At 45.4% G+C, this 25,228-nt stretch overlaps 1 protein-coding gene across 1 annotated transcript in view; it reads right to left on the minus strand.

The window, feature by feature from the left end:
• PROM1 (prominin 1) overlaps positions 1-25,228 on the minus strand; it is a 79,943-nt gene that overhangs the window by 12,048 nt on the left and 42,667 nt on the right. Inside the window, exons 8-19 of the mRNA XM_023515338.1 lie at positions 24,959-25,176; positions 22,783-22,857; positions 20,704-20,767; positions 18,884-19,043; positions 15,813-15,965; positions 11,064-11,187; positions 9,235-9,338; positions 8,167-8,251; positions 6,412-6,555; positions 5,420-5,491; positions 4,456-4,548; positions 571-624 (exon numbers count right to left, since the gene is read on the minus strand). Of these exons, the coding sequence (XP_023371106.1) occupies positions 571-624; positions 4,456-4,548; positions 5,420-5,491; positions 6,412-6,555; positions 8,167-8,251; positions 9,235-9,338; positions 11,064-11,187; positions 15,813-15,965; positions 18,884-19,043; positions 20,704-20,767; positions 22,783-22,857; positions 24,959-25,176 (1,346 nt within the window). The remainder of the gene's footprint in view (positions 1-570; positions 625-4,455; positions 4,549-5,419; positions 5,492-6,411; positions 6,556-8,166; positions 8,252-9,234; positions 9,339-11,063; positions 11,188-15,812; positions 15,966-18,883; positions 19,044-20,703; positions 20,768-22,782; positions 22,858-24,958; positions 25,177-25,228) is intronic.

A 25,228-nucleotide genomic window follows, 5' to 3' on the forward strand; every position in this document is an offset into this window, starting at 1 on the left:
TGTCTAATGGGCAGCCGTGAAGAGAGGTCTGTGGTCAACTCCAAAGTGAAAATGAATGTTTGGGGTCAGAAGGTACTGAGACCTGGGGGTTCCTTGTTAGGGAGCGTCACCTCTGTGCAAGTGACCAATATACCTTCTAAGCCTCCATCCTACCCATCCAGAGATTTCACCTAAGCGTCTAACAACCTGCTAAGATGAGGTCTCCACTTACAGAAATACTACCAGAAAGAAAGTACAGTAGAACTTCTGTCAGCTGACAACCAAGGGACCGTGACAACCTGGCCAACACACAGAGCAGTCACCACCAAAGCGAACGAGGCCTGCTGCACTGCTACGTAGACTGACACAAATCTGCTCTGTGAAAATTCGCTCCATTTAAGGAGGTGGCAGTGTAGGGAGGTGGTCAGCTGTGGAGATTCTACTGTAACAGTCTGGTATTTCAAATGGGTAGATAACGGGGACTTTTCTTTTTTAAACTTAAAAGTACTTATAAAAATCAACACCTCTGAGCTTCTATGTGTAGTATTTTATAACCAACCCCCACGACAGCAGAACGAAGCAAATCCTTACCCTTAATCCAGCGCTTATGTGTTGAAGGACCTTGATGCTTTGGTTTAAAGTGCCCTGGAGAACAAACAGATAATATTTTCAAAATACTACATGTCTAGCACCCTCCCCTCCCCCAGGACAGCTACCCAATCTGACTTAACCCTGTCAAATGGTTTCATCCGAGGAAAGATAATAGATAGTGTTAAAAGGGTACAGCTGATATGTCTCTGGGGCAAGAAAACAAAAAAAGAGACTAGTGAACAATACAGTCAAGATGGCTGAAGGTGACCCCAAGAAACCAAAGGGCAAGATGTCTGCCTGTGCCTTCTTTGCACAGATACGCAGAGAAGAAAAACCCAGAGCTCCCTGTCAATTTTGCAGTATTTTTCCAATAAGTGCTCTGAAAGGTGCAAGACAAGGTCTGGGAAAGAGAAGTCTAAATTTGATGAAATGGCAAAGGTGGATAAAGTCCGCCGTGATAGGGAAATGAAGGATTACGGACCAGCTAAAGGAGGAAAGAAGAAGGACCCAAATGCCCCCAGGAGGCCACCGTCTGGATTTTTCCTCTTCTGTTCAGAATTCCGCCCCCAGATCAAGTCTACAAATCCTGGTATCTCTCTTGGAGATGAGGCAAAAAAGCTGAGAGAGATGTGGAATCACTTCAGTGACCGAGAGCAGCAGCCTTCCATCACTAAGGCAGCCCAGCTGAAGGAGAAGACGAGGAGGACGTCGCTGACTATCGGTCTAAAGGAAAGTTTGATGGCGCAAAGTTGCCAGGAAAAAGGAAGAGGAAGAAGAAAAGGAGGAAGAGGAGGAGGAGGAGAAGGAGGCTGAACTAAAAAGTGTTTATCCGTCTCCCTGTGAAGACCTTAGAGTAGGGGGGCAGCGTAAATGACACATCTCTTGATGGAGAAATGTCTATTGCCCTCCTTAGGTTTAATCACAAAACCTGATCCCGATCATATCCCGTGGTCTCAAAGTGCTCCAGAAAGTGTCAGTGGTTTACATGAAGTGGCCATGGGTGTCTGGAGCCCCCTGAAACTGTATCAAAGTTGGACATATCTCCAAGCGTTTTTACAATGAGAAGGCGCTCTCGTGTTCTCCTCTGTACACTTTGCTGCTGGTGTGACAAGGCATTTAAAGATGTTTCTGGTGTTTGGGGGAGTATTTTGGCGGTTTTTGGCCAGGGCTGTGTTAGAACCCACCACCTCCGGCATATGGGGCCAGTGCCTTAGTCCCTTGTGCCACAGGCGCCGTCCCTCTGTTGTTGTTGTTTTTTTTTTTAATTTGTAAGGTGGTGTTAATTATATGGTTATTGGCTAGAAACCCTGAGTTATCAACTGTACAGATCGATAGTTTGTAAAAAGAACAAAAGAACCGAGACCAACTCCTGCTGCTCCTTGCTTGGTGTTAAGGCCATGGGGGAAGATGCCCTTCGGAGGGGCCGTAGCTCAGGCCGTGCACTGTGATCTGCGCCTGTTGACACTGCGGTGGGCATCCATTGAGCATCAGGTGGTCTTGTTTTTGTATCTAGTGACATAGCATTCTGCTGCCATTCCTAGCTGTGGACAAAGGGTGGGGGGGGGCAGCTGGCATGAGAAGTGTTTGAATTTTTTTTTTTTAGTTAAGTGCGGTACTTTTAAAACAAACCGTAGAACTCTTCATTGTTGGCAAAGTGGCAAGCAGAAGAGCCACCGCCTCAAAGAAAGTTCAAGAACCTTCTCTACTCAAACACATTGGCAACGTTCTATTATTTTTTTGTGTGTTTAGAATGCTGAAATGTTTTTGAAGGTAAATAAACAGTATTACATTTAAAAAAAAAAAAAAAGAAGAAGAAAGAAAGAAAACTAAAGAAAAACATCTGGAGACATACGCTAAAGCTCCGAAGGGCAGCTTTGGTCTAAGTGGAGGGCATCGTTTAAAATAAGCCTCTTGGGTTGCACCTGTGGCTCCAGGAGTAGGGCGCCGGCCCTATATACCCAGGGGTTGGTGGGTTCAAGCCCGGCCCCGGCCAAAAATAAATAAATAAATGAAATGAAATAGAGCCTGTCCCACAAGAGGGGCTTACACAAAGGGTTTGGAACAGGCTGCCAAACTGTATCTATAAAGGGCCAGACAGTAAAGTATGTCAGGCTTTATGTTCTGTGGCCCTGACTGCAGACAGCCCCCAGGTTACGAGTGAGCTAGGTTCTGTAGGTTTATTCGTAAGTTGAATTGATATGTAAGTTGGAACAGGTACATCTCTCTATTGTAATAGTCCCCAAGTGTGAGTTGTCAGATATTTGTAACTCAGGGACTGCCTGTCCTCAACTTGGCCCTTGTAATTAACAGCAGGCACCGTCTGTGAATAAGTGTTCTGATAAACTCCACATGGGAAAGGAGCCCTCATGGCCCCGACTAGAGCACAGCCACTTTGGGAGACAGCTGGTGGGGAAAAGTGGCCAGAAAGGAAAGCGCATGATCCCAGCAAACCCCCTGCCCAGTGCCTGGGATGCTGCAAGGCCGGTGCTCCTGGGAAACAAGAGAACAGTAAATTGTATTCCAGCCCCAGCTAGTGGCCAGTCAAGGGAATACCTCCTAGATTTGCTCTGAGTACAAAAATTAGTCCCTCTGCAGAAGGGATGACTCTGGGAACCGCCACTCCCACAGCCAACTGTACTGATGAAAGATCATAAAAGCCCATGGAAGTGTGTTAAGAGCGGAGTGATTCCTGGCCAGACTCCACGCTGCACTTGCTTTCCTCTGCTAAGAAAGCCTTTCCAATTCCTGGACTGACCTTCTCTCCCTCCACTCTTCCCTGGCTCCCCTCATTTTATTTACCAAAAACGGCAGCAGAGTGTAGTTTATGAGGGGCCTGCTTTGTCAACCCCAGGTTTACATGTATAAAATGAGTTGCTTATTGTGGACGGGTGACCCTAGGTCTGAAGAAGCCACAGAGTCCTATTCACTTGAAAAAAAGACAACATTAAAGAAAATGCAAAAACAGCTTAGAATGTCAACAAATTTGTGTTGAGCATAAACATAGAACAGAAAGTCATGAAGGACATGGGATACAGATGAACAAAATTCAGTAGGATAAGTTTGTGAATAATCTAATGAATGAGGAGGTCAGGGGAGAAAGAGAAATAGTCAAGGTGGTTCTGGAAGGTTCGGATGTTGGAGTGAAGTGGATTGACATGACTCCCTAATCTGAGCAAGCCGATTCAGTGATCCAGTTTCCACACAGTTCTCGCCTTGACAGCCACAAACGAGAGGGGCATGCAAATGTGCCAACAGCCCCTCCTGCTGTCCACTGAGCTCCTCTCTGAGGTCAGGTCCTCCGGCTCCACGAATGAGGTGCTAACAAGGCAGGACTCGTCCCCCGTATTTAGATGAGGAAACCGAGAGGCCACAATACTTGGGGAAGGCAGAAGTGGGGTCTGAACCCAGCTGTGTTTGGCTCCCTTGATTCTTCCCCTGCTGCGAACCTTCTCCGTGCATTAAGGAAAAGACCAGAAGGGGTGAGAAGGAAGCAGGAGGGGTGGGAGAGAGACAGAAGGACTCACCCTCTCTTTCGAGAATGAAAATTCAGAGAAAAAGAATAGAAGAGCGAGTGAGAGGGAAGCCGCAGCCCTGGAGCCAGCAGAGGCCCCACAGCAGGGACAACTCGAACAAGGTGCAGGAGCCAACCAGAGACTCCATCCAGTTGCTCAGATCCAAATGGGAAAAGGGGAGAAAATAGCCAGAAGAGGGCGGTGCAACTCAAGTTTTAGCTTTGTCTTTAAAGCCCAACTCAGTGTGTGAGGCCAAGGACAATCAACTGGACCTCAAGAGCTAAGCAAGTGTCATCGGGGGACACAGAAGTCAGCTAGCAGCAGTGGGTTTGGCTCAGGCCGCAGGGACATGCCAGAGGTCGCCGACCCTTACCTGAGACTTCTCCATTGGAACAACCTGTTGGCGATGAATCACTTTAAGAGTTTCTGCATCTCTTTTCAAGGACTGCCTCAAAGTTCCTGGTGGCTACAGAGAGAATAAAATAAACAAAAATCCTTCTTTCCTTCCAGACTCAAAGCACTCGCTCTGCCCACAGGGGCCCGAGCCCTCCAGGACCCAGCACACCAGCAGCCCTCCTGTCCAGTGATGGCCAAGGTTGGGCATGGGGTTAGCCAGGAGGGACAGTGCCAAGACACTGAACCATTGACTCCTGACAATAACCCACACTCATGATTCCTTCCTGAGTGCCAGAGGCTGTGTCCTCTCTCCACCTCACGCTGATGTGGCCTTTACCAGTGTCCCCATGGTTCAGATGAGAAAACCAAGGCTCAACTGAGAAACGTTTGTTTAACCCACACTTAAACAGTGTTTGGTATATGAACATACAACAACCCAGGTCTTCCCCTAGAGCCAAGGGCCTTGTTACCATGCGCTGCTACTTCTTGGATGGGACCAGAGAAGGCCAAGTAGCGACCAACCAGCAGAGGAAAGGACAAAAGGGAAGCTTATGGGGCTCAGGTGGGGTCCCTGCCCTCCCTTATCACTTCCTATTGGTGACATATGACACCACGTGGCATCTTCCACTCACATGCTCAGTACTGTCCCCTATACTGCAAGAAAATGAGGTGTGCACACATGTGTATATGTGTGTGTGATGAGAGCAGAGCCACAGCTGAAGCACTGAGCACAGAGGGCACACCTGCCCTGGTCACTGGCCAACATTCACAGCTCAGAGAGGTTTGGGCCACATGGCAACGGCTGCTGATGGGAACTCTTGACATGCACAAGAGGGCCCTTGGTAAGCAAGAGGTCACTCTTCCCAGCAGCCTCCCTAAGAATGTATGACATTTGACATCAACAATGATGACAGCATTTAACCTGGACTGTTCATACTCACCAGATGGTTTGCTTTTGTTTCTAGATCACGTGCAAATGATAAAAGATTCACTTTTGCAGGGGATTTACCAGTCTACAAAAGACGTGCAAAAAAAGTGCGTTCAGGACACGGGATCTTTAAACCTTAACGGCATCTAAAAGGCGACAGATTCAACAGGGGTCCATAACCATAGAGTGATCACGGTTAGAGACTCTCACACAGGGGACAACATCTGCATCCTTATACATATAAAACTGTGTTATTTTTACTCAATCACATTATTCAACCATAAAAAGGACTGAAGTACTGAAACATGCTGTAACATGGATGACCTGCAAAAGCGTGCTGGGTGACAGAAGCCAGACACAAAGGGTCACGTACGACGTGATTCCATGGATGTGAAATATCCAGAATATCCATTTATCTAAGGTAAATCCATAGAAAAAGGGCAGAGATGGGTGGTCGCCAGGGGTCTGCGGGAGGAGGAGTGGGGAGGAACTGATAACACGCACAGCATCTCCTCTGTGGTGATGGGAATGGTTTGTAACCAGAGGTGGCATCTCTGTGACACTGTGAATGCCACTGAATCACCCACTTTAGGATGGCCAGTCTTACATTACACGAATCTCATCTTAATCAAGATGATGACAAGAACGAAAAAGGAGGCTCGGCGCTTATAGCTCAACCGGCTAAGGCGCCAGCCACGTACACCTAAGGTGGCGGGTTCGAATCCCCAGCCCGGACCCGCCAAACAACAATGACGGCTGCAACCAAAAAAAAGCCGGGCATTGTGGCGGGCATCTGTGGTCCCAGCTACTTGGGAGGCGGAGGCAGGAGACTCGCTTGAGCCCAGGAGTTGGAGGTTGCTGTGAGCTGTAATGCCACGGCACTCTACCCAGGGGGACAGCTTGAGGCTCTGTCTCAAAAAAAAAAAAAAAAGAACGAAAAAGGAAATACACAGATCCGGGGCTCTAATGTCCCCCAGACGGACAAGCACGATCACTGGGTCATACCTGAGACAAGTAGGAGGCATAGTCCACTGAGTCTATTCCAGAGCCAGCAAAATCTTTAAGGTTGGCTTTTCCATCCTGGTCCAGCAGGACGATATCCACTTGGAAATTAAGATTTTCAAATTCATCGTTTAAACTGTCGGTATGCTACACGAAAAGAAGGAAAGTTATAGATTATTCCCAAGAATGTCCTAAGAGTAGTAGAACTACACAGAATAAAACCCTACACGTGCACGGAGCTGGCATCTCTTCCGGCTCCTTCCGCACGGCCAGTGCCCCTTCAGACGAGGAAGTGGGTGCAAAGGACAGGAAGATTCCATCTCCAGCCTCAAAGACCACGAAAAGACAAGGCTTTGTCAGAAAAGAAGAATATGAAATTCGTCAGGATGCCAGGGACTCGGAAGAGGCATCCAGGGATAGGAGCACCCGGTCTTGGCAAATAGAGATGCGGGGAGGGACCAGGCAGGTTGACATTCCAGGAAAGGGACTTGGTGGGCAGTAGAGCTGGGCTGGATGCCACTTGGGGAACAGTGATTAGTTACTTGGGTGAAGACTGCAGGAATGTGGTGCCAGGAGTGCACTGGTGTGCCAAGTCTCCTTTACACATCCTGCAAGTGTCACCCACCATACTGTTCAGAGGAAATGACCCATGGCATGGCGGCATCTATCCGCATTGTATAATTATATAAAGTGGCATTATGTTTTATTTATGCACATGTAAAGGAACATTTAGGAACGGTAAATCAATACAAAATTCATATACAGCCTTAGAATAAACTTCTTCACATTGGAAAACCATCAGATCATCCTGGGGTCACAGTACTGCTAGCAGCCTCTGTGATGTGGAATGGGCGAGCCGTGGGGCTGGGGAACAGCCCCCTCCCTTGGCACCTCTTGGTGTCTGCTATTATTCTAGAACCCTGAGAGAAAGAGTGCTCTGTAGACAGATTCCTTCCTGCACATCCGAGGCCGGAAGCAGCCTGCAGGCATGGGCAGGTAGGGATGGTTCAGCTAATTGAGCTCTAGGCCCACATGACAGAATCTCTCTTGCCTTCTCTTCTGGCCAGTGTTCTCTGGAATGGCCTTTCGTCAGAGTCTTTGGTTTGGGGGATGGGGTATCGCTATGTTGCCCAGGCTGGCCTTGAGCTTCTCTGCCTCAGCCTCCAGAGTGGCTGGGATCACAGGTATGAACCACCACACTTGGCTCTTTGGGGTGGCTCCAGCAGAAGAGGAGGGTGTCATTCCACTCCGTCTGCTTCCATCCTTTCTGTTTGTTGACAGCAGAGCTCGCCAGAGCCCACCCTGGAATCCTAGGACCACAGTGTGATTCACAAGGGATGAGGACAGTGTGGACCTCACTTCGTGCCAAGTTTCCAATTCCAGGACCTGGCAGAAAGCAAGGATGATCCTAGGGAGCAAATTTCCCTGGGGAGCAAGTTCCTTACAGGAACACCTACACTACACTCAGTGAAAGGAAATCGCTCCCCATGAAGTGTCCACAGTAAGGCCCAGCTGGAGTCTGCACTCCACTCTTGGATATTCCACTCAGAAAACTGAGGCTGCAAGGACCACTGGTTGCGGGGCAAGACAATGTTTTGCAGCTAGATAACGGCGAGGATCGCACAGCCGTGTGAATACCCTGTCACGTTCACATGGTTCATTTTATCTTATCTGAATTTCACCTCAATTTTTAAAAAAGAAAAGATGACCGGATTTAGTAAAGAAATGCTGTCAGTTCCATGCGCTGTAATGACTTGCCTCGTTAATGCTGAGATGTTTGCTGAGGTTGAAGAGATTCTCCAGGTGCAGAGTGGCGTAAGTACCTCTGCTTTTCTTGCAGTCACTATGGGATTAAACAGAGAAATCACGACCCAGAAAGATGGAGAAGGTGAAGTCCACAAGTATCATTTGTAACATTGGGTTATGGAAACAAGAGCTTTTCTCTGTCCCTGGACTTTATACTTGGCCCAAAAGTGACAGTGGGAATTTAGAAAGTTCCCAAAGGACAGCCTGCTGCCACCTACCTCCCTGCCTGTGCCCATGCCCCTGGCTCAGCCTGGGTACCTTTTAAATTCTCCTTTACCCAGCCCAGGAGACCTGACCATACAGATCAGCCCTTCAAAAGGCATCACTATTATCTTGGTGATTTGAGCCCACTGGTGATTCGGACCCATTCACTTTTTTTTTTTTTTTTTTTTGGTGACAGAGTCTTACTCATTCTGTCACCTTGGGTAGAGTGCTGTGTCATCACAGCTCACAGCAACCTCAAACTCTTGGGCTCAAGCAATCCTCCTGCCTCAGCCTCCTGAGTAGCTGAGACTATAGGTGTCCACCACAACTCTCGGCTAGTTTTTCTATTTTTAGTAGAGATGGGGTCTAACTCTTGCTCAGGCTTGTCTTGAACTCCTGAGCTCGAGTAATCCACCTGCCTCAGCCTCCCAAAGTGCTGGGATTACAGGTGTGAGCCACCACGCCCAGCTCCTTCATTCAATTCAAGTCACATGGCTTTCACTTTGGGCTAGGTGGTTCTTGGGTAATTGTCCCACAGGGTCTCACTAATCACCTTAGGGTCACCTAAACCAGTGAATCCCAGGGATTACTGGGGACAGGGACCTTGAGTTATGACCATTCTGGAGTCTCAGAGGCTTTCAGGGGAAGGATTACCTTTTCTGTGTCACTTCTACTGTTTTTTTGCTAGGACTAGGACACCTTACCTCTGAAAATGCAAAGTCAGATCATCAAGATTACAGAACACACTGAAAGCCGAATTTCATTCTGAAAAAAGAGCATTTTAAGAAGCAAAATGCATAATACAATTATTGATACCTGTAAACTTGTGCAAAAGTGATCTTAATATCTGATTTATTAAATATCACACCAGAGAGATAGTTTTCCCAGTTCTCGTCTAGTAAGTAGGGTGTGTCCAAAACCTAGAATAAATTAAAAAGCATTTTTTTAAAAAATACAGTTTTATAATAATACACGCATATAATACAATGAATATTCTGTTAAAAATACATTTTTCAGATTTTTCTCATTGAGTCTCAACTTAAAGCTAGAAATAATAGTATGATTGGAATAAATCAATTGGCCGCTGGATAGCATCAATCAGAATTATTAAAATGATTTTTTTGAGAACAGTTAACTTTTTTTTTTTTTTTTGAGAGAGAGGGAGTCTGACTCTGTTACCCTGGATATAGTATTATGGTGTCATCAAAGCTCACAGCAACTTCAAATTCTTGAGCTCAAATGATCTTCCTATCTCAGTCTCCCAAGTAGCTGGTGCTACAGGTGCCTGGCACAATGCCTGGCTAGTTTTTCTATTTTTAGTAGAAACAGGGTCTTGATCTTGCTCTTGCTCAGGCTGGTCTCAAAGTCCTGAGCCCAAGAAATCCTCCTGTCTTGGCCTCCCAGAGTGCTGGGATCACAAGTATGAGCCACTGCACCTGGCCTAGAACTGATAACTTCATTTTAGTAAGACAGCACATGAGAAATGGAAGTGAACAGGCAATTTGATTCAGAACAGCTAAGATAAATCCGTTAAGCGTGGGTCCAGCTCTTTCCTAGTTCTCTCTGGACAAAATAAATGAAAAGTCACACAGTTGCTGTCAGAACCCTCATATATTTAAGATGGGCAGGTTACGGCACAACTGTGTACGTTTAAGAGGTATGAGTGGTTTGAAATATCCCCTACAGTTTAACAATTATCTTTTAATGATTCAACCCCATATGAGAGAGAAAGAGGCCTGGTTTGATGTCTTCTTCTTAAATTTTCTCAAGAGCCCAAATGCAGATAATTTGACCCATCAATGCTTTCAATTTATTCTCCCTTGACCAATCGAGCAACTAAAATACCATGACAACAGCTAGTGACCTCAGTAGTCATTTGCATGATTTTAGAACAGACTGAGGTGGAAAATGAATTTATAATCGAAAAGAAAAATAGAAACATACAGTAGAACCTCCACAGTTGACCACCTCCTTAAGGGGACCAGATTTTCATAGACCAACATGTACCACGTGTCTGTATCAGCAGGACAGCAGGCCTCGTCCTTTATGTTGACCACTTCCAAATGCTGACTAGTTTGTTACAGTCCCTTGGGTGGTTTAACTTATAGAGGGGTCTACTGTCATTTAAAAATCAAAATCTGGGGAAAATCCTGGAAATCCAAAGTTAGGAGAAAGTGAAGCTTGAATTCAACTCCTGACTGCCCCGTGGTTTGTCAGGAACACGCCTCTATCATGAGACACTTGACTCTCTTTCCCTTCAAATTTAGGGCCCAAAACATGTGTGTGGACGGCTCTGTGAAGTCCTGGAGTGTGTAGAAGCAACCTGGGAATCCATCTTCACCACATTTGGAATCCATTCTTGGCCACATTTGGAAACTGCTACTGAGAATTTTATTCTTCCAGAATATCACAATCCACATTGAGGAGTGGCCTTTATCCCTGGCACTGATTCCACTTACCATCAGAAAATAAGCATACTACCATATATATTTTTTTTCTTACTCTTATAAATAGAAAATATCTCAACTTATTAACTTAAATGAAACTGCCCACGTGTTTGCACCCCTCTTAAAGTAATCCACAATATATGGGAAATCCAAGTGCCTATTCAAGTTCCCTATAATGGGTAGAAAAACCGTATTTACCCGGAATAACTTCCCGTTTTTGTAAGGTTCACAGATCAATTTTTCCATATTTGCACCAATGACAAAAGTAAGAGTCACGATGATCATGAATATCCAGCAAAAGAGGAAACTTAATCCAACCCCACTGGAAAAGAATATGAATAAAGTTAGTAATTCTACAGGCAATGATTCAATCTTACCTACCAGTGCTTACTAAATCTACCTATTCAAGGGATGAGATGGATCACGAGCCTCCAGCATTTTGTAGCCCACCCAGTGGCTAATGAGTGAAGAGAGAAAGTGGTCAGCACAGTGATATGCACGGAGCCCTGACAACCACATGGTCTGCTGGTCTGCTTGCTGTCTACACAGCGGTTCAGAGCATGGAGTCTGGACTCAGGTGAATGAATTGATGCTTTGTGCAAAGGAGACAGTGGAGAGGGGGTTGCATCTGGAGGTTTGGGGATGGGAAGTCATGTGATGGTTTTTATTTTCTCTATGAGGAAGGAAGAGAAAGTCATCTCCTAAGAAAAGGGAAATAGAGGAAGATGGACTTAACAGTAGGAAAGTCCAGGGCAGGTTCTTGGGGGCTGGGGTGGGGAAGAAAAAGAGGGAAGAGGGGAGGGGAGGGAAAAAAAGAAGAGAGAAAATGGCCAGGCTACAGCTGGTCCGTTTGAGGCAGGGATCATAAGTTTGTAGGGACACTCATTGTGCCCCATTGTGTGAGCTTTCTCGACAGTGATCAGCTGTCCAGGTGTAGACACAGAGAAGACAAACTCTTAACTCCATCTAGGGTGGGGCTGTCCAATCACTAGGAAGCCTGCTGGGAGTGTATGGGCCGATGTGGTTCTCAATAACCACAGCATCCTCTCCCAGGGACTCAATTCAGACCCTGTTGCAAAGCTCTAAAGCCAGAATTACAAAACACTTACATGTCTAAAGGAAAAGCAAGGTATCTTCATTGAAAGGGCCCGAGGTGAGAGCTTAGAGCATAGGATTTGAGCCAGGGCCCTACTGGGGTCACCAGGGCTGTGAGTGTGCCTGCATGTCATGTCTATATGTCAGAGTTAGACAACTCATACAACCCATGGACAGTGCGTCTGGAAACAGCTCCATTACTCCAAATAACAGTTAACATTCCCAGCCTTTGCTTCCTGAATCTGCACATATCTAGAGGGGGTGGGGGGAACCACTGCCTGAGGCCTGTTTTTCTAGGTTAGTAAGATAAGAATGTCATAAAGGAAGAGGAGAAGGAAGACAAGAACAAGGAGAAAAATAAAAAGAAGGTGAAGAAGAATGAGAAGAAAAATATGCAGCAAAGGATGTATGTGGCCAGCAGGACCTAAAATATCTATTATCTAGGCCTGTGTAGAAAAAGCTTGCTGATCCCTGATTTGCATCATTGTAATAATACATGCATTATTTTCACCCCCTTCAAATATGTTATCTTAGAAAGTTTTGTCAACAAACCAGAATAACTTGGTTAGCACTTCAGTGGCCATGCAATTTTCCACACGTGGACGTACCATGACTGACAAGCCTACTCCTGCATGGCTGGTTATTCAAACTATTTCCAAAGCTTCACTCCTGTAACTGAAACTGCAAAAGCACCTCCCTGCTCATGGTGGCTTTTCCATAATTTGATCTACTTCCTTAACATCGTTTCCCCCTAAAATGGGAATTAGTAGGCAAAAAGCATTATGGTCTTTTTACAGCCTTTCTATAGACAGAGAAATTACTTTCCTTTATTTTGTAAAGTGCCACCGGCCTTATAACTGTGCCCAATTCTTGACACCTATGGCTACTCTCGGCACTATTTCCGAGAGCTAAAATGGGGTGTTTTATAACGAGCTTCAGTGCAAGAGAATCTTGCTGTTTCTGTTAGATCCTTTTTTTTTAATTGGAGACAGACAGGAGTCTCAATTTGTCAACCTTGGTAGAGTGCTGTGGTGTCACAGCTCACAGCAACCTCAAACTCTTACGCTCAAGTGATTGTCTTGCCTCAGTGTCCCAAGTAGCCAGGACTACAGGCGCGGTCTCACTCTGGCTCAGGCTGGTCTTGAACCTGTGAGCCCAGGCAATCCATCTGCCTCAGGTTCCCAGAGTGCTAGGATTACAGGCATGAGCCACCGCGCCTGGCCTCTCTGTTAGATGCTATTTCTGGGGAGCCTCTCATGATCCCCTGCAACAGATAATAAATACTTTTACCACTGGATCATATTTTGGGGAGTCAGGTTCATAGTGTAGTTTAGTTCAGTTCATAGTGTAGGGGGCTGGTCGATTAGAGCCTAAGTTCCTCAAACCCCTGCAATAGCCTAGTGGTGTACACAAGGTGTTTGGCACCCAGTAGGCTCAGGATTCTGGGGGGTCCTGATGGATTCCATGGGGTCCTGTTGGATTCCGGGGATCCTGTTGACCCAAGTCTAGGATCCTGCGCCCCACTTCAGGTGCCACACATGGCCTGATTTTTATCTGGTGGCTGAGAACAGAATGCCTAGCAACCAAAGATTACCATCGCCCAAGTCCTGCTCAGGCATAGACAGAAATCACTGCAGCCAGTCAGGCAAGTTTGTCCCCAGTTTGTTAAGTGTGAGTTGTAATCATGTGGTGCGCCTGCATGACTTTCCTGTCCTTTGTTTCCCTTCTTCTGACAATGATTACTTGGGGCACCCTGCTTTGGATAACTCAAATTAAGTTTATGCATTATGTTATCAACATGATTTATGATGTTCAATTGAATAAAGAGACCCATGGGAGAACGGGCCGGGGCTGCACTGGAGATGCTGCTAGTCAGTGTCTCCCTCTCACAGGTTCCCATCCGTTATTTCACCTGAGATAACTGAGTCTGAGTTTTCTCTCATGTCAACTGCCCTCAGTGCAGATCCTGGCAAAGACTGTGGGGACTCAGGTCCCCACACATATTCAGCCCCTAAAATGTTCCCGGGGTCCCCAGAAGATACAAGATCAGAGCAGAGCCAGGGCTCTCTGCCTTTCCTCCTTCTCAATCTTTCACTGGTACCATTTTGGAAAATAAGCATTCTTGCCCCATCTCCAAAGAGCCCATGCTCTTGATTGGACTTTGCAATCTTTTTCCAGAGCAGTGGTGTCTCGGTTGCAGCAGTGAGTAAATGGTTTTAGAGAACACACTGATTCTTCTAATTAGTCTGATTAGACTGGCTACACTTGTATCACCCTCCCTCCCGTTCCAAAAATCCGGTTGTTTACCAGATGCCACGTAGGCAGAGAAATCCGCCAGCACAGCATGCTGAACGGGGAGGTTCAACAATTGAGAAGGACTAGCCACCCTCGTCTACAGACAATGGAAATGAATCCAACAACATCTGGAAATTACCAGCCTTTTTCCTACTGCTGCGATATGTCCTGTTGCCTCCAGGCCCTGGGTTTCCCCGTCTGCAGAAATATTTGTCCAAACTGAATTTCAAAGTATTTGAGCTTTGAACCTCCATCAATTTGTTGGAGTTAGTTGTTGGTTATTCTTTCTTTGACGCTAGACATCACATCTTTTGATTGTATTCCTCAAAAAAATGTGAATACAATTTTGATGAGGAAATGTCCCTTTTCAGAGCAATTTATTCTACCCTTCTAGCAAGTACAAAAAAAATACATATATACACACACAGCAAAAAATGTATACGCATTTTCAGAAAGGAACAAACTGTGTTAAAATTGTAATATTCAAGTCATGCTTAAGACTTCTGCACTTAGAAGAAGTGCTCGACGTGACTTGCATTCATCTTTTGTACCGGGAACATATTGAGTATTGAGGTTATTTTTAAGAGTCTTGTGCCTGAATTAATGTTAATGAAGGCTTGTGGTCTATTGGAGTCTAAGTATGTCAGGGAAAGGGGTTAGAGTATAGCTCATCCAAAGTCTGATTATAGTGACCTAAAGTTTTTAAAAGCAGATTAACGCATATCATCTGCTCTCCAGCGACACAATATGAGCAATACTGTAGATTATGACAGCATATGGCTGAGGTTTGCATTGTCCCCTCTCCAAAGGAGTAGTTTCAAACCCGTCATCATGGCCCTTGAGGCCCACAGATTCCCAATGAGTTCATCCAAAAAAGGGAATGCTGATTTGGAAGGCTGCCCCTGCACCCTAGCTTACCTTTCCGGCTCGGGCTGGCTTGCTCCTGGTACATGCCTGCTACACTTTGTCATACCCAGAGAGAGTAAAGGTTTCCTCAAATACATGAACTTGGAGGTGAATGTTTCCAAAGCAGGGACAAGTGCTCCTGTCTGTCACAGGCTCATGGCTCCCTGGCTCCTCATATCTATTCGCTTCCCTAATCTGGAATACCTGTCTCAACTCAAAGGCTGGTGAGTTGCCAATGCCTGTTTTCGATTGAGTTTCTCCAGGGTCACACCAGCACTGCCGCTGACCACAGAGAACAGCATTTGACAGGATCTTAGCTCAGCATCCACTGAATGAATGAATGAAAGGAGGAACAAGGAGAAGCAAGAAGGCAGACCTGGACAGAACAGCTGCTTTTAAAAGGAACGCGTCGTACACAAACAACATGCTTAAGCTTGTCCATCAAAGTGCAACCAATTTATAGTTTTCTGGTACTTTCTATGCTTAATCACAGGACCCGCATCACCAGAGATACAATCGCAGCCAAACCTCTCCTCCACTAGAGTCCAGAGCACACGGCTCCCAGGGCCCCAGATGAATAAGGGCAGAGTCAGCACCGGTCCCCTCCCTGCATCCCCACCTGCAATGTGACACAGAGGTCCCCACACTCACACCATGAGGAAGACGCCTCCGGTGTGCGAGACGCAGCCCCGGCTGGTGGGGGTGGCGTGCCTGTCGAAGCCACACACGCCACACAGCAGGCCCAGGTAGTAGAAAATCACGATGAGGGTGAGCAAGGAGCAGAGGACCAAGCCGCCCAGCCACCTGGGGAAGCAAGCAGAGAGTTACCACACGGAGACAGGTGACGCCCGGCAGACCACTAAGGCTGGGCCCAGGAGTGAGTACTGGGTGTCTAATACTGGCGGCCTCTGCTGATTCAGCAGAGGGTGACTTTGTCGTGTGAAAGGATCCCTCAGGCCTCCAATTCAACCAACCGGGACACTTTAATTTTTATCTTTGCTTCCAAGGGCTCTCTGGATGGTCGGTGGTGATGGGATTATTGCTTTCTCCCTTTTTGCCTTTATTTCCAAAGACATCACGGGGCTTGCGAGCAGATCCGACTGAGCTTCTCCAAGGTACTGAAAAAATACGCTTAAGACGTTCACGTTCTTTCAGGGTTCCTGATGCTATTAAGTGCCTATTGCGAGGGTGACGGCACGTGGACAGATCACAGTTAGACTACAGATAAAGGAATACTGAACTCTGTTCTTCCTCCCGGATTCTGCCCTTGCTCTAAACTATCATATGGTTGCAGGAATATTGGGGGCTATTACTGTGTTTCCCCGAAAATAAGACACTGTCTTATATTTATTTTTTCTCAAGAAGACACACTAAGGCTTATTTTCAGGGGATGTCTTATCTTTATTAAGTATAATACAACCATCTACATTTATTCAAATACAGTTAAGTCATCTTCTTCTGGAACCTGACAGAGGGAGCCGACCTTGTTGGTGTGGCTGGCGCTGCTGATGCGTGAACTTCTTTCCCCTAGCGTTTCTCACGTGTGCAATAGGATGCCTGCGACCCTGGTTACCACACGCACACCCATGCAAGTGCAAATGGCTCCGAGAAAGGAGTTGTGGCAGATAAAAGGTATTCCAGTCTTCCTTACCACTCCACTCCGAAATGCAGGTGTATCTGCATAGCCATGCCCATCACTAGGTCTTATTACCCATCACTAGGTCTTATTATCAGGCTAGGGCTTATATTTAACAAATGCATAGAAATCCTGCTAGGGCTTATTTTTTGGATAGGTCTTATTTTCAGGGAAACACGGTATGTTCTTTACTGGACTAGAAACACTCTACATGGCAGATGCATGGGACATTTAGAATTTTATGAACATCCTCAATCAGATGCCTGCAGAATGCAAATCTCAATTTTGTAATGGTCCCATGAGATGTTTTAGGATAATGGATCCTCAATTAGGCCGGCCTGGCATTCCCGGAACGCACAACAGCCTTTCCCGGCAGTGAGGAGCATTCAAGGTTAGTGATGCTTCCCAACAGCTCAGGCACTAAAACCCAGAGAATTTACTCCCGCTTGGTGTATCTTGACAAGAGTCGCGGCTAAAGCTTTTTATTCAATTAAGTGCAATCCTGCTAATTATAATAATAGCCACCAGCAGCCATTCTGTGGAGCTCTGTTCCAGGTATTGAGAACACAAAATTAAATCAGCCACAGAGTCTGGCCTCAGAAAACTTTTAAAGAATCATCTGCTCAGTTCAATTTCTTTTAAAAATAAGCTTATAGTCTCAGGGCAAGGGGAAGAAGAGGGGAGATGGGTATCAGGCAGGTGGACAGGTAACTGCACTGTTCCTTTTCATTTGTGAAACTCCCATCTCCAGTGAGGTCATAGGCTTACTGAGAAAGGGTCTGTTCTGAGACTTTCTGGCTTGGGCCAGCCTCATGGTGGGACTATGGCAGCTGCCTGGAAGCTTGTTGATTACAGGGTAATGGCTTAGAGTGGAGCGAGATGGGATTTCAAAATCCACCCCTGCCACCTTCCAGCAGCTGTAATTTAGTCACTTCACTTCTCCAAGTCCCACTGTCCTTCCCTATAAAACTGGGTATTGAATACAACACAACTCAGAGGATTTTTATGAGAATTAAACAAGATGTCCTGCAGAAAATGCTTGCTGAACACACTAAAACTGTCCCCTAAATGACAGCAATTGTTGTTATTTATCTTGTGGCCTTTTTTTTTTGAGACAGACTCTCACTTTGTCACACTGGGTAGAGTGCCGTGGCATCATAGCTCTCAGCAACCTCAAATGCTCGGGCTCAAGTGATGCTCCTACCTCAGCCTCCCGAATAGCTGAGACTATGCACCTGCCACAATACCCAGCTAGTTTTTAGTAGACATGGGCTCTCACTCTTGCTCAGGCTGGTCTCGAACTCTTGAGCTCAGGCAATCCACCCGCCTCAACCTCCCAGAGTGCTAGGATTATAGGCGTGAGCCACCAACCCTGGCCTCTTGTGGTCTTTTATAAGAAATAACCCAAATAAGAGTGAGTGTCTAGTCTCACCATGGGCTTGGGCAGTGGGAACAGCTCTAGTCACAAGTGGTGGGACTGAGCCCCTCAAAGAGGAAGTGCATCTTACATCTCAGACAGTCTTCAGAATACCCTGAGCCCCCATGTGTCCCCCTCCAGGACTCTGCCAGGATGTCCATCATCCTCTTCTGGGGCCAAATCCCACTACCCATATTGTCTGAAGGGTGAACAAGTAGCTGCTCACCTAATCTTGGGGAGCAATTTACTAGTGTCAAGTCAACTAGAGGTTGCTCTTTCAATAAGCACCAACTTCTAAGTCTGAATTTTACAAACCACTGCAAAAAAGAGTATTTCCCTAAATTATAAATTATAGAATATTTGGCTCAAGAACTTCCAGTTTTCAACTTTTTAAAAAAATACGGAACGCTGCATAAATTTACATCTTGTCCCCACACAGGAAGTCATGCCAACCTTCTCTGGATCACCCCCATTTTAGTCTAATGCTGCTTTGCCTAAGCAAGCACTTCTATTTTTTTAATAAACATAAACTAGGGTTACCACGTAGCACGTCACAACCTCTTTGTACAATTTGTTCTCATCAGATGGGGTGGTGGTAGTATCAGATTTTCGTCCTATTCCATCCCGAGGTTCACTCTCCTAGTTTAAGAGCTCAGAGGCGGCACTCACCAGTACGAGTCGTACTCTTCCCACTTGTGTAAACTGCGGTGGAGATAACTCTCAGTGTCGTTGATATAAACCATGAACTTGGTCAAAGCATCCTGAATAGGAAGCTGTTCAGTTACCTTGTTAACATTGGGACCGATGGCATTTAAGGTATTTTTGACATCTGAAAACAAAGATACATTGGTTATGCGTTTGCAAACATAGAAGAAACAAAATCGTGGTTTTAGAACCAAACGGGAAAGTGTGAACCACTCTTAGTTTTCTTCATGTCATGTATGTGTTTAAAATATGGCATTTCTACAATAAGCATGAATACAGCCAAGGCCATCAAAGAGCAATTCCTTAACACAACAGCCAGCCGTGAGCGAGCATGCACTCCAGTGAGATGGGGCCGAGGCAGCCAGAGTTCTCTGCTTATTTCACTAGAGAAAAGGGCCAGGGGATTAAAATGTCCAGGGTACCGCTGATGTACCAGGCATGGCTGTGGAGTGGTAAGGCATTTACTCTGCGGAGATGAACATTCTTATTCCCCATTTTACTAATAGTGATCTTGCCAGGTAAGGTGGCTCATGCCTGTAATCCCAGCTCTCAGGGAGGCCAAGGCAGGTGGACTGCCTAAGCTCACAGGTTCAAGACCAGTCTGAGCCAGAGCAAGATCTCATCTCTAAAAAAGTAGCCAGGTGTTGTGGCGGGTGCCTGTAGTCCCAGCTACTTGGGAGGCTGAGGCAAGAGAATCGCCTAAGCCCAGCTGTGATCTGTGATGCCACTGTGCTTTACCAAGGGTGACAAAACGAAACTCTGTCTAAAAAAAAAAAAAAAAATCAAATACCTGTAACACGGTGATTTTCAACTGATGTGCTGAGAAAATTTTTATGGTTATTAATAATTATTTTCAAAAGAAGTTGAAAGCACAGCAAGTATGTTCTTTTTTTTTTTACTTTGTTTTTGATCAACATAATTAAGTGCGCTGTGGAAGTTTAACTATAGGTTCAAGCGTGCCATGAGATAAAAAATGTTGAGAAACACTGTTCTAACATCACAGAAGAACTGAAACGATTTTACACAATAGAAGATGGTTTTACCAAACTTCGTAGGTTTTTTCTCTAAGCAAATAACCCTGGTTTGTCTCTTTCCTACACGAAGAATTGCTTATGCCACAAATCCCATCAGCTGAATACAGCCCAATTCAATGGCCTTAGAAGCCTAAAATACTATTCTATCAGCATCGGTAGACAGATGAAAATCTTCCTCTTAGACAAAATAAATCCTTCAACATGGCATTCCTAACAGAGAAAACAAATAAACTTCGTTTAAAAAATATAATAATCTGGGCAGTGCCTGTGGCTCAAGGAGTAGGGCGCTGGCCCCAGATGCTGAGGGTGGCGGGTTCAAACCCTGCCCCGGCCAAAAACTGCAAAAAAAAAAAAAAAATATATATATATATATATATATAAAATAATCAATAGTTTTTGCCCAGTGTAAGTAATCAGAACATGACCTTCCAAACTGTGTGTGTTGTGCCATCTGTGAGCACAGTCTGGAGACCTGGCGTCTCATAGTGGCCCTCAGCCACATCACATTGGCAGGCTGGATGATGCTCTTAAGTGGTAAAGGACAGGATTTTTTTTTATTATTATTTTAATCTATATCACTGAAGGTGACACAATTGAAAAGCTGATAGTCCTTTAGTTTCCAAAGTTTTAGTTTTCTATTTTTTAGGAGAAAAGGGATGATATGATTCTTGATATTACCTTTCTTGGTACTGAACTGTCCAATTCCTAACAAAGAGAGATTAAAAAATTACCTCAAATTATGACTCTCACCTGCAACAACATTCGTGGTCTGGTCTTGTATCACCCGTGGTATATCATTAAAGGATGTATAGCCCTAAAAAATATTCAAATTCAATTGATGTACATAGTAAGCTGAAGACTAGTTGACTATTACCCATTTTGCAATGTAATACACAGTAGGGAAGTTAAATAAAAATATAACATCCATCTTATGGCTGAAATTATCATTATATGGTCACTAAGAAGCTAAAAAGAAATTCCTTACAAAGCGCTTTATTTAAATTGTATTAGTTAATGTTAAAAGTTTTTCTTATGGTGTCCCCATAATTATAAAATCAGCACGTTTACTCACACAGGTCCCAGGAATTATTACGGATACATTTCTCTACACCACTGGTTCTTAACTGGGGACATTTTTGTCCTTCAGAGGACACTTGGCAATGTCTGGAGAAATCTTGGTTATCACAGTTGTGGGGCTCTGCCGGCCCTGTGTAGGGGGAGGCCGGGTGCTAACAAAGTCCCTGCGATGCTCACAGGAGCTCTGACAGCTAAGAGTTACCCAGCACCAAGCACCAATGGGGCTGAGGCTCAGAACGCCTGATCTGTACAACATGCTATCTGCAGAGAGAGAGCAAACTCCCCCAAATAAAGTCGTACTTAGAATCGTCCTTTCCAATTATAAAATAAAATTAGAGAGCTAGTCTCACAGAAATAACAATAATAACTTCCCAAAACATAGCTTGTAGAGGATACAAATTGTAGTTAGGGTAAAACAAAAAACAAAACTAACCATGGCGAGCTACCTGGCTTTGGGGCTAAATCCATGGAGGCAAATACCATGATTTCCAAAGAACTCAACTCATATGCTCAGCCTCTCCCCTGGGAACAGTCAGTTTGGTGCCTTCACTGTCTGCTAGGGAACACTCAGAAAACGTGCGGTGCCAGCCAATTTGACATTCACCAAGCTGCAGCTGGTGCCGTGAGGAGCACACCCACGGCCTCTGTTTCCTCCAGGTGACTAAGACGCCGAGGTGACCAGTGCCTGTGCTGGTCTTCTAAGGGCCTGGCCCCCTTTACATTTATCTGGGTCTAAATTTGTCTTGCAGACGTCACCCATCCAGGGGAAGTCTCAGGGCTGGACAAGGGCCTTACAGAACTCTGTTTCAATTCCTTCATTTCACAAACAAGGTGATACCAGAGGGCAAAGACCAAGAATCTCCAGTTGATGGACGAAAGGGGACACTCACTTTGTCAGTATACGGAGATGCATGTCTAATAGATAGTTGAGATTTTTTTCACATCCACGCTAAGGAACACAGCGTCAAGAACACTACGTATAACTAACATCTCCCTTTCCTCAAGGTCTAGGGCACGCTCTTGAATTATAATGTATAAATAAATACCTACTGTGCGCTCAACACCTATTGGTTGAACACACAGCAACGACACCTGGTAAGCTCCAAGGGCAGGCCTGCTATTCCTGACCAAGGTTGCCCCTGACTTGTTGGGAGTTTACAGCCCAATGGGGGAACAGAGACATTAAAGCAATAACTACAGTTATGAGGGATTTAACAGTGACTATTTGCCATGCTGTGAGAAGGTATCATAAAGGGTTTTGACCTAGTCAAGGCGCCCAGGAAAGATGTGGTAAGAAGATAACACATGCATCTTAAAAAATGAAGCAGCTAGGAAAGGCGGAAAGAAGTAAGTGCCAGGCAGAGAAGTGGCGTGGGCAAGAGCGTCACAGTGGGAAGGAACAACAGGACCCACAGCTGGCACACACAGCGGGCAGCATTCTGTATCAGAAACCGTGTGGGGTCTGGCAGGCATTACACCCACTAAATTCGGACCCCCGGGAAACCAGAGGTCAGATTTTTCTTCATCTCTTATGGTCTTAGCAGGGTGCATATCATAAGTGCTTAATAAAAATTTCTTGAGTTGCAAAGAGGCACAAAATTACCTGCAAGGTCATAGCTATCACGCTTCTCGGCCGATCTCGCTCCAGAATTTCACTGCTTTTTTTGCTGTTTCTTATTTCCTTACGTACTAGTTTACCCTTTCAAATGACTGGAAATCAGCATGTGCATTTTGTTTTTTTCTTAAACATACCTTTTGGACCAGGCCATCCAAATCGGTTCCAAGAACATTGTTAACGTTGTCAAGTTCTCTGTTCACAGATGGAAGCTGAAAATGTATACACAACAACGCGTAAGGCAAGATGGTTCCCCCGAAACAATTCCTTATGAAAAAGGGAGTTAGTTATCTTGTAGCCAAAGCCTGAAGCAGCTATATGATTGAGTTCAATTTCAATTTCTTTGAACAATAGTGTGGCTTGGGGAAAACACATTCAGCTCGGAATGGCCTCTGTCAGCACCAATTTCTGGATGTTTGGAGGTCTGCTGCAACCAAATTTAGCACACATGCAGGATGTGTGAGCTCGTGATTTCAAGGACTGAAGACTGTTACATTAGGTTGTGAACAAACTTCTTAAAGTCACGTTTAACAGCAATGTGGTCAGTGGTTATACTGATGACGAGACCGGAATAAATGTTCCCATTACAGCATCATCCGCGGATGATGGTTTGGTTTGGTCTCGTTCTTACCAAAATGGGGACGTGCCTCTAACGTACCAAGAAAAACATCACTTCTGTGATATTTCCCTCCCAAATATGAGTAACTTAAATCTAAACATGAGAGAAGGAGAGACAAACCTAAATGGAAGGCCACTCAGCAAAAGAAACGGCCTGTTCAAAAATGCCAATGTCTGGGTGGTGCCTGTGGCTCAAGGAGTAGGGCGCAGGCCCCATATACCAGAGGTGGCGGGTTCAAACCCGACCCCAGCCAAAAAAAAACTGCAAAAGTGCCAATGTCACCAAAGAAAAAGACTGAGATGCCATTCCAAATTCAAGAGCATGAAAGGGACGTGACAACAGCTGGCAACATGTCAACCTGACCTGGTCCCGGAATGGAAAGACAAGAGATAGTTATAAAGGGCATTTTTAGAAAAATCAACAATATTGGAATGAAAACGGAGTCGAACAGTTGGTAGAGTTGGGTGAATGGTATATCCTAATTGTAATAATTGTATGATTACATATTTACCCCTAAAATACTCAGGGGTAAAGGAACCTAAACTCAGCAACTTATCCCCAACTTGTCTTGTGATAAAAGAACAAAATGCATGTTATTTTATGCATGTGAGTGAATGATATAAATACAGATAAACTGATAAACTGATAGGATAACGCGAAATGCTGACACGTGGAGACTTTTCTGCATATTTGAAAATAAAAAGTTGCACCCCAAAAGGATCCATCTCTAACAACGTAAACACGACCAAGCTCTAAAAAACTGTGTGACGACTCCAAAAAGGCCTGTCGTAGATCCACAGACACAGCTGTTACACGGGAAATGCTGGGGGGAGAAACCGACTCAGGAAATGTGAGAAAGCACGTCTGTAATAAAAGGTTCTTTCATGTAAGAGGTGAGCTAGAGATCTAACTAAAATAATAAATTAACTATGGGTGGGCATCATCATTTTCTCTGCACCCCAAACTTTTATATATTCAAGTTACCCCAAACTCTTTTATAAATCATTTCTTTGGGAAAAATGGGAAAATTATTTTCTATTTTGGCATACACAAAAAAACATATTTTAACTTTTAAATGTCTATGTGAATGTATTCTGCTTTTTTCCTTTATTTTTTTTCCTGAGACAAGATCCTGCTCTGTTGCCCAGGATGGAGTGCAGGAGCATCATCAGATCTTACTGCAACCTTGAACTCCTGGGCTCGAGTCATCCTCCTGGTTCAGCCTGACAATTAGCTGGGACCACCTGTGTGAGACCCCACTGCTGGCTAATTTTTAAAAATTTTTTCTGGAGATGGGGGTGGGGACGGGGTGAGTAGCATAGGGGTGGTGGTGGTATTTTTTTCCCAGCTCAGTCTTGAACTTCTGGCTTCAAGCAATCCTCCCACCTTGGCCTTCCAGTGTGGGGATTACAGGCTGGAAAGAGCATATTCTTTTTTTCTTTTGAAAGCTGAATTCATTCTGATATGTTTCACAGAATGGCAGAGAACTCCCCAGAAGTGGTTTCCTTCCAATTCTTCTCTCCTGCTACAGCTGTGCCTATGTAGTAACAATGCCCCAGGAAGCCTGGCAGAGGTCCCCTGGCTCTCCTGGCTCTCCAGGCCAGCCTACTGTGGGTCAGCCAGGTCCAGCCCCACTTAGCTCTGCTGGCCATCCCCAGCAGCCTCCGAGCGGCATCCAGCTCAGGGTTGCTCACCTGCCCCAGGTCGAGGTTGGTCTCTAGCCGGGTCAGCGACGTCCTGATGTCATCGCAGGTGTTGCTCGATGGTCGCACAGAGCACACGGGGTCGCCGAGCGCCCTCTCCACACTCTCTTTCACATCTGTCAGGTTGCTGCTAAGCTGCTCACTCCTGTCACGCAGGCTCTGCAAGCTGCTGTTCATGTTCTCCAGGGCCCTTTTGGTCTCTTGGATGGCTAGGGGGACACAGAGCAGAGGCACTAGAGTCCCTTCTGAGCTACCTGAGCA

This window comes from Otolemur garnettii, unplaced genomic scaffold (genome assembly GCF_000181295.1).
Source record: "Otolemur garnettii isolate 467f Iridium unplaced genomic scaffold, OtoGar3 scaffold00069, whole genome shotgun sequence".
In the NCBI taxonomy this organism is placed as follows: domain Eukaryota; kingdom Metazoa; phylum Chordata; class Mammalia; order Primates; family Galagidae; genus Otolemur; species Otolemur garnettii.